This window comes from Helobdella robusta (genome assembly GCF_000326865.2).
Source record: "Helobdella robusta unplaced genomic scaffold HELROscaffold_1, whole genome shotgun sequence".
In the NCBI taxonomy this organism is placed as follows: Eukaryota; Metazoa; Annelida; class Clitellata; order Rhynchobdellida; family Glossiphoniidae; genus Helobdella; species Helobdella robusta.
The window spans coordinates 10,496,310-10,506,901 of record NW_008703570.1 but is presented as its reverse complement, the minus strand read 5'-3'; the positions used below and the strand labels follow the sequence as shown (position 1 = coordinate 10,506,901).

Sequence of the window (10,592 nt, the reverse complement as noted above, 5' to 3'; positions counted from 1 at the left end):
AAGAGGGAAAAAGGTTTTAAACATGTAATAAATCAAAAAAGTACTTCAAATAAATTCTTTCAAATTGAAAAAGAGCTGAAAAAATCAATGCAAACGAAATAGACAACCAGTAAAATATCTGAATGCCTGCCTGTGTCATGTTTTCATTTGTAACGAACAAACTATTCAGCAAATAACAATAGAGCACTATATAAATACATAAAATAATGCAATAGAACATCAAAGTAATTGAAGAGTAAAAGTTATCAAGACTTGTAAACATACATTTTTTCAAATTAAAAAGAAATGTCGCATAGTCACACGAAGTATAATAAATAAATGAATAAAAAATTAAAGTCAGCATTATCTACAACCGTTAAAAAAATTAAAAATTAAGTGGATGTTGAAACTAAAATGGAAAACCATTAAAAATACTCAACAACTAATTAACCACGCATTGATTAAAGTGTAAATAATTAACAACAGAACAAATTATATAAACAAAAACAAGAATAATAATATTAATAAAATAATAGTAATAATAACAATACTAATTGTTGGTTTTTGGGTCTTGCACAGAAGGGTATTCAAGAAATCAAAATGAATTAGTATGAAATAATGTATGTATGTACGTATGTACGTAGGTATGTATGTATGTATGTATGTATGTATGTATGTATGTATGTATGTATGTATGTATGTATGTATGTATGTATGTATGTATGTATGTATGTATGTATGTATGTATGTATTTATGAATGAATGAATGAATGCATATATATTTACCTATAGTATATAACTAGTAGTATAAACCAGACAGATAAAATAAATACGCTAACAACAAAATGATAATAATAACAGGAATTATTATTATTATTATTATTATTATTATTAATTTCCTTAAAAACACTCCAGATGTAAATCATCTTACAAAATAATATACGAATAATTGAATTCCGTCTGAAGATAATAAAATCGAATACAATGCATTGAAGCTCATTGGCGCGCCTTAATACTACTGTATTTTAAACTAACAATCAATAATAGAAACAGGTGGATAAATAACTAACTAATAATAATAATAATAAAAAATATAGTAATAATAATATTGAATAATAATGAATAATAATAAAAAAATAGTATGACAGAGTGAGAAAGGTGAAACAGAACGGTGAAAGAAAAAATTCTTAACATTTGTCATATTATATTTAATAATGACGATTCTAAATAAATTTATTTAATTATAAATGAATGAATACAAATAAATAAATAAATATTTAATTATAAATGAATGAATACAAATAAATAAATAAATAAATATAAATACATATTTTTATTTCTTAATTTATCTATCTAGTTGTTTCTCCTATTGGTAATGGAAAAAATTACTTCATAAGGCCATCACATCATGCTGATTAAAATCCCTTGGCGGATTAAACTAGAATAACTCAACAGATATTATCATTATGAATTAGTGTAATGCTACCACCCAATGTGACGTAATCAGATGTAATAGGTGATATGAGGCGAGGACCTGATGCTAATGATAGCGTTGATGATTCCTGAGTAGAAGTTGGTGATGATAACGATGATAAACTTTGACCCGGCACCGATGATGATGATGAGGATGAAAACTGAGATGATGTTGGTGACGTTAATGATGATGGAGGTGATGTCTTTGTGAGGGAGGTGGTCGTGATGTAGTGTGGTGTGGCTTCGTAGTTGATGTCGTTGTTGTTGACGATGTTCTTTTTGCTGTTGTTGTTGTTGATGTTGTTGTTTAGGATGTTGTTGATGTCAACGTCTCGTTTGTAACTAATGTAACAATTGCCGTTGTTACTCTCGTTGCTCATGTTTTTGCTCATATTTCTATTGATTTCGCAACTTTTACTGTTGTGGTTGTTATCATCTTTATGATCATCGTAGTAGTTGTCATCGTCATCGGGGCAGTGGTCATCATAATCAATATCATCATGATCGTTGAAATTGTGGACGTTATTGTTGTGGATGATGTAGTTGGCGGGGGAGGTGATAGAAGTGTAGTTAACATTTGTGTCGTTGTCAGTTTCGTTGTTTTTGTTGTTGTTTACGCTATTGTAGTTGGTCATAGTAATGTCATTGTTACTATAGTTGCCAACGTTTTCACGTACACCATTGTAGACACTGGCCAGACTTATATCATTATTCAATACATATTCCAAACCCTGATCTCCTAAGTTTAAATTATTACTCACTTTATCCATCCCATTGCTGAAGATAAAGTTATTATTATTATTATTATTACTACTACTACTACCGTCACCATCATTATCGCCATTATGGTTATTATCATATGGTTGTTGTTTCGTAGGATACAGTATCTGATCAGATGATAAGACAGCGTACGAGTTGATATCATGAACCAGAGGTATCTTGCAATATTCAGAGATGGGGTTTGTTGATGGACGTTGTTCAGCCAAAGGGTTGTTGTTGTTGCTGCTGCTGCCAAGAAGTGGAAAAATTGCATAATTAACTTCCGTAGTATCATTTTTACAATTGTTATTATCCTCGGCGTGTTTGTCGTCAGTGTGGTTGTCGTTGGAAACAGTAGAGCTGCTAATGTTGGTACTCTTACTGATGTTAACAGGACTGATGACGTCAACGTTGTTATTCTTGTTGTCGTCGCGAACGCCAGCTGACGCAATGACGGCGTAATCCACATCAGCATCATCGCCCTTGACCTTCTCGTCATCAACACTGGCGATCTGATTGTTTATGTTATTGACGATAGGTTCACTCACATCAGCGTTCACTTGCTTTCTGTCGAGAGCAAAATTTGAAAATTGGAATCCGTCGAATCGCTGGTTGATGACGATCCGCGGTAACTTCCAGTCGTCGTCATCGTCATCGTCATCATCATCGATAATGTCGTTTAGACTGGCAGGAATGCTGGCCACGGAGTCGTTGTAACTCAAGAGAGCATCATTTATAACTTCAGATAATCCTAAATAATTTGATTTCGAAACACTTGATGCATTTTTCACGTAAGCCAGATTCTTGCTGTCCTCGTCACTCATCGTTATGTAGCCTAACTTATCGTCACCTTGACCTTTCAGATGGACGGCGTTGTTGGAGACTGGAACGTTCTTCTTGCCACTGATCTTGCTGTATCCATCTGTGTTGCGGTTGTCATCCTCTTCCTCCTCCTCTTCACTGTTGTTGCTGCTGTTTCGATGGCGTCGATACTTGCTGCCATGGTTTGCTTCCTTACTGTCGCTTACTAGCTCACCAGAGTTCAGTGGTACGCTTTCGTTTTGTTTGTAAATCTGAAAATGTATTGAATTGAATCATTCCTATGAAAATTGCATCAAACTGCCAATTAATTTGACCTGTTTTGCTTTGTATTAACATAAACCACATTCCATATAACCGAAAAAATGAATAAAATAAATAAATAAATATGCGATTAAACTAACAATGTGATAGCTATCGTTGGGCAGAGCTATTCCAACATTTTCTCTAAATTTGCGACGGCATCTCTTGCAGGCTCTGGTGAAATTTTCAATAAACCATTCTATAATATAAATCAGGTGCAATCATCAATCGAATGTCAGTCATCACCATCGTTATTATCCACACCAGCTACTTAACTGTAAACGATCCCACAAGTATAGAACTCTTCTGCTGCTTCAGCTCCGTTTAAAATTAAAACTTGAATTAGTGGGCAAAACTTTTTCCTCATTTCAATATTTAAAGAAAAAGAAAAAGAAGAGGAAGAAGAAGAAAAGGAAGAATAAGGTCATATAAGTTCAAAAGTCTTCGGAAAGATAATAACAAATTATAATGCAAACTATGAAAATGAATTATATGACGAAATAACGTCATTTAATGGCCGTTTATAAAATTACAAATGAAGATGGATGAACTTGAAAGCCCTGAGAGAAGTAGAGCTACATAAAAAATGATGCTACTGACATTAATTATTACGAGAAGTAAAAAATCACAAACAGATATGATACAATAACGTAAAATAATACACACACACACGCGCACGCACACATTTATATATATATATGTATAATATAAAATACACAAATATTTGTCCATATAAGTACAAAAAGATATATACATAAAAAATGCATATCTACAGCCATACACGCACAGAATTGTTCAGAAATACATACAAAGTGAAATACATATGACATACAAATTGTTCAGATACATAATCTATGGTCATTCAACACACTATAAAATTCCTGTAAAAATAAATAAAAAAAAAAAAAACAAAAAATAATTACTGAATAAAACCAAATAATGCTAAATCAAACTAGTAGAGAAGAAAACTTATACAGACAGTTACATCAACATAATTTTGTTTCGTTTAACATTGTCCATATTAAAAAAATTATCTAGTATGCCACCTGAACAGAGATGTTCCATGTTTAAACAAAAAAGTTCGGTAACTAATATAAAAATATCGAAAATAATACATGAAAGGAATGTTAGATGTTAACCGTTAGTAAATGAACGAACTTAAGTATGTTGGCAAACCAGGTGTTGGTTGTTAGGAAAATCGAACTGTTAATGGTCGTTATAGCTATTATATGAATAAATTAAAAGGAGGATAAAATAAAATAATAATAAAAAAGGCTAACATTTATTTATGTACACAAACACATGTACATAACACGTAGAATAAAACCGATGTACCCACACGCTGAAAATAAAAAATTGCCCCATATTAATAAATACCTTGGATATATACAACACCTAACCATATGTACATATAAAAGTAGACATGCACTTATATAAAGTCGAATATATACAAATAAATACCCCGGATACATCTAACCATATATGTGTATAAGAGTAGACACGCGCATATATAAAGTTGTATATATACACATATATACACAGAAACACGTCTTCAAGCATGCAAAAGCAATTAGGACAGAGAGAAATGGGGTAGGAATCTGGCAAGCAGATCATTAACACTATTTCTTAAATGATTCAACCTTGTTGTTAGTGAGTTAAACTTTCGAGATAAGGATGACGACTTTGAACCACATTGAAAAATAATCGATGGAGAAGACAAAGCTACTAGATTTTTCGCTCCTCATCTTACTTTTTCACCTTCATCTCAAAATTTTCCATTCATTTCTGCATACTTTTGAAAACTTTCATTTTTAAACTGATCAAATGATTTCAATCTGCCCCTTTCAACCAACAACCCTACAAAAACTAGAACATAGTGGTTACTTATTATTGGTAAAAACACCTCGTTCAATGATCACAAACTGCAGACACACACACACACACACACATCACACACATATATATATATATATATAATATATAATATATATATATATATATATACACACACACAAACGAACACACAGACACACACACACAAACCTAGGCAAAGGCACACGTAAGTTCACAAGGCTTGCACACCGACTTACCTACATACGAAGTAAAATCCAATAAGAAGGAGAACGGCAATAACGACAAGAACACTGATCACCACTGCCAAGTAATTCGATTTGGTCCAATCTGTTCAGTTGTTTGTTTTTTTGTTTGTACTACAGTTTTATATACAATAATAACAAGGTGATCTGTTAAGGTTTTAGGATTCATCATCTCTTTACCATTTCATAAGTTAATGAAAAAAAAATGGTACAATTTCATACATACAAAATGTTAAAAACAAAATAGCACAAAAGTAGAGAATGGACTACCGTAATGGAGGTCAGTGATGTACAAATATGTGGCGGGGATGTCGCTTGCTCCACTCATGGCCTGGCTGGTCATCGTGAACAAATAGCGGCTACCAAATTTCAATTCCTTGAGTAATAAGGAATTCACGCTGTTTGGTATGGAATCAATGATTACTCTGGTAGGCTTGCCTGTGCATGAATGAATGAATGAATAAGTGAATGAATAAATACATGTATGAAAGATGAATAAATAAATAAATAAATGTATACATATAAATGAATAAATGTATAAAAGTCAAGTTCAACATTGTTTAATCAACTTTCATAAGAAACAGCTCTTTTTCAAACACGTAATGAAGACGCGTAGTGCCTTTAAGTGAGTCTGAGCAACTATCTGAAAAAATGTTTGATGCATGCGCTTCATTGGCGCGTGAGAGTTTGCAGGCGCTATTTATTTGTTAGCTCACGGATAAATAAATTGATGAACAATCATGACACGAAACCAAAGAACACGAAGATGACTAACCGACGCATGATGTCTCGTCCGTGACAATGATGCAGTAGTTGAGAATGAACGTGTGAACGTAAGCGCACTGTATGCAGTTTTCCTGATCGTACCACCATTTGATTTCTACATCCTCACCCTTCTCTCCTACTCTCAACTTTTCAATCATGAGGTGGGTGGGGCTTGCAATTGCTGGAAAGTAAGTTATATTGGGGGAAAGACTTTTTTTTATGTTGTGCTCGCCTTTCAAACATTTGCAACTAACAAATAAACATTTACATATTTGAATGGAAGGTATTGTAATCGAAAATTAATCAAAGTAAGCAATTAAAACTTGCGCACTAACTAGCACTAAAGCTGTACAGTTTTTGGAACCAAAATGTTTTCTGACTTTCCTTGTTTTTAAAGAGGGAGACCCCGTACTTGAAGTTGGCATCATATTCAGCGTACGTTTGTATGCTTATTTGCCTCGGTAGGTTCTGTGCTTTTGCTGCTTTATAGCCACTGTACCTAGGTGATATTATTCGGACTTCAATGTCTTCTTTCGGAAAACTCTGCCACGTCATCTCCTTCTGAAGAACATTTCAATGAAAAAAATCAAGCTCCATTATTTCTTTCATAACATTTTTATATAAATCTATAGAACATTAAACTAATGTTCATGGAGATGAATGTAATATGATGATGGTGTGTCATCATTATCATCATCATCGTTTCCATCGTTATCACCACCAACACCATCATCTTGGCACATGCAAAAACAATGAATCAAAAGAAAACATAAGGCTACCATCATAATCATGAGCATCATCATGAGCATCATCATGAGCATCATCATGAGCATCATCATCATCATCATCATCATCATCATCATCATCATGAACATCACCATTACGACCAACCTGACAAACATCATCCCGCAGACTTGGACACTTGTAGAGAACCAATTCGTAATTTTGCGACAATGCTGAAGGTAATGATGACGGTGAAGATGATGACACAATGTCTTTAAAATGATAATTATCATCGTCTATCAGAAAACTTATCCCAATGTAAGTGTCGTTAACTTTTTCCACAACCAAGGAGAGCTTGGAATCAATGTTTTGGAAAGCCAGAGCGGTAGTTACTAGAGGAAGTTGAAGAATATTTGCATCACGTAATCTGTAGCCTGCGTCATTTCTTGATGCAACAATCATAACAACTCGCTGGTTAGTGCCGTTCAAATCCATCAAGAAATTGAACGAAATTTGATGGTGAGCATCGTTCGAACTGACTTCAACCTGCTTGCTCCAGACGTCATCCGGAAGTATTCTGGCATCTTGCATGGTGTAATTATTATTGTTGAGGTTGACTTTGGTAGAGAATGCCAGCACATAATGCAACGGCTCACCACAGTAATACTTTTCCGGAATTCTCTATGATACAAAAAGTTAAAGACCACTTAAAATAAGGTTAGACGACATTAAAAAAGTGCTTTGAATATAACAGTATATTTCAAATTTGCTGAGCACAATACACAAGGATAACTGCATTAACAAAATTAATATTAGACATAAACAACTAATGTTTTAAAAACTACCACACAAAATCTGTCATTCATCAGGATTGTTCAAGCCATTCATCAGTATTAGTAAAATTATTCCATCGTCATCTTCATCACCGTCATCATTTTATTCTATTTGTTACACATTAGCCCATATTACTCAAGAATGCATAAAAACTATTGTTAACACGTTTCACAGTGTTAAAAACGCAATAACATGTTATGAGTAGATTAACAATAAATATGTTGGCTAAAAACCATTCTAGTTTACCTGTAAAGAACAAAAACAACAACAACACTAACAATAACATCAACAACAACAATGCATCAGTAAAAACAAAAACAACAACATCAGCAACAAACTAACATTGCCATGTTAACACAAACAACAAAAACAGCACAACAAAATAAACAACAACAACGACAATCACCTTCCAATATATATCAAATCCAGTATTTTTTTTATTTTTCGTGACGGAAAACGAAGTAACTATGGGTGACATGCAAGGAACTGAAAAAAATTAATTTATGGAAAATACGTTTCAAATAACAATAATAATAAAATAAAATAAAAACTTATATCAATAATATACTAAAAATAACAATTTAATTATCTTAGTCCAGCAGTAAACATCAAGACAGTTGTGTAAAATGTTAGAATGCAAACTTACAAGCGTTTAGAGTCTGAAAAGTGAACATTTTGGAAAAACTCATGTGACCTGTTAAAAATATTTAAATAAAAAAATAAACATAATTTACTTTTAGCTTTATTTCCAAATTTTCAAGTGCAGGCAACATATAATAAAAAATCCTTCACACAATATTAAATAACAAAATTGTGTCCACTACATTCAACCAACCAACCAAACAACCAACCAACCAACCAACAAACAAACCATCCATCCATCCATCCATCCATCCATCCATCCATCCATCCATCCATCCATCCATCCATCCAGCCAGCCAGCCAGCCAGCCAGCCAACCAACCATTAGGTAAACATACTCGTTTATTTTGACATAGAATTTTGATAAAAAATAAGGGAAACCACATATTAAAAACAAACAAACGTAAGAAAAGAAAATTAAATGACGGAAGAGAGAGAGAGAGAGAGAGAGAGAGAGAGAGAGAGAGAGAGAGAGAACAGAAATAAAAAGTAAAAGAACAGAGAAAGAGATGGAAAGATCAGAGGGAGAGGGATAAAAAAGAAAAAGAGAGTGAGCGAAAGTGATGAATAGAAAATTACAAAAAAAGTAGAGAGAGAGAGAGAGAGAGAGAGAGAGAGAAAGAGAGAAAGAAAGAGTCAGAGAGGGAGGTGAGGAGAAATTGTATATTTGCAAGCGGTGGTTTTGCATTACAAGTAAAACAATCAATAATGAATAATTTTTTTTAAAGAAGATAAATGCAATGGCAAACATTCTCGGCAGCATTATCACTATTTACATAGATACTACCTATGAAGATACTACATAGCTACCCCTTATAAAGATACAATTTTTTTTTTATTTGTCTTTATTATTGCAGCTCTGACATACGCAGAACCACTTACAATGTTACAGATCTATATTATCTATATATCTTTTATTATGTTCTAAATATCTTCATCCATTTGAAGCAGCCATCTTCGCCACAAAGGCTGTTTATCCTTTTCACACGACGTACACATGTATTTTATGTGCACGCGCAAGCACCGCATCATATACGCTGAGTATATGATAGCCATTGAGATATTTGACACAGCGAGCATTTGACATTTGAACCACCGGGCCATCTCGCCGGCCAACATGCGACGACTTACATCGTCTACCCATTTACCAACCTCGAAAGGATGGACGGCTGGGTTGACCGGGGGTCGGCTACCCGGATGAACCTGCAAAAACTGCAGAGTTCGAACCCGGGTCGTGGGAGTGGTAGACGGACACGCTAACCACTCGGCCACAAGACCCCATATAAATACATAGATACTCTGTATATAGAAACTATATAGGATAGTCCCTATAAAGATACTGCAAAGATACTCTATATAGTATCTACTATATAGATACAACTTATAAAGATACTACCTAAGAAGATGTATTCTCAAGCTTTGAGATAATTGCGAGTAGAAAATAATTAAACGGTAGTTAATCGTCACTTGAAATAAGCATGATCATTCTTCCTAGAGGTAATGTAATTAATATTATGCTAAAACAACATTTACTGCAACAATAATAGCAATAACAATATTAATGATTATTATTATTATAATTATAATAATAGATAAACACAAGGATGGCAACAAGGATGACAAATAAAATAATAATTAAAACTATAACTTTTCCAAAAATTTTTAGAACAGAAAAAAAGCAACAACGAATGAGCTGAATTTGTTTATACAGAGTAGCATTTCTTCAGAAAAAAATCTGACTGAAAAATATTCAGAAATAAATGTTAAAAGAGTAGGCATCTACAAAATGTGTACCAGCCATCATCGATCAATCAACCACACAAACAATCAACTCACACACTCACACACCACATTCCATCACTTCACTATATATCACATTGAATCAGGTTACACCATCACATTATACATAACATGATATAATATCCTCTCCGTATCTTCACATAACATAACATAAGATTCCTCATTAGAGGTGCTATACAAATCATAAAGTGCAAATACAGAAATACTAAACACAAAATACAAATCATAATATACAAATACAGAAATACTAAACACAATAAAAAATAATAAATAAAAACAAAACGCACCCTTGTGTTTTGGTTTACAGGAAATTTGGCCAGTGTAATTTCTGTGTGGTTCCAATTGGATGGTCATATCGGTACGCTCAATAATCGTGTAGTTCAACACTTCCTGATAATGA

At 33.3% G+C, this 10,592-nt stretch overlaps 1 protein-coding gene across 1 annotated transcript; it reads right to left on the bottom strand.

Moving 5' to 3' along the window:
- Window positions 1-1,427: 1,427 nt before the first annotated feature.
- HELRODRAFT_159493 (hypothetical protein) lies at window positions 1,428-9,674 on the bottom strand (the record flags this gene model as incomplete). Its single annotated transcript, XM_009011378.1, has 10 exons — window positions 1,428-3,284; window positions 3,435-3,507; window positions 5,424-5,514; window positions 5,700-5,867; window positions 6,205-6,375; window positions 6,530-6,755; window positions 7,086-7,598; window positions 8,158-8,237; window positions 8,398-8,445; window positions 9,596-9,674. 10 exons carry the CDS (start codon window positions 9,672-9,674, stop codon window positions 1,428-1,430), a joined length of 3,306 nt encoding a protein of 1,101 aa, XP_009009626.1.
- Between the last annotated feature and the right edge of the window lie 918 nt (window positions 9,675-10,592).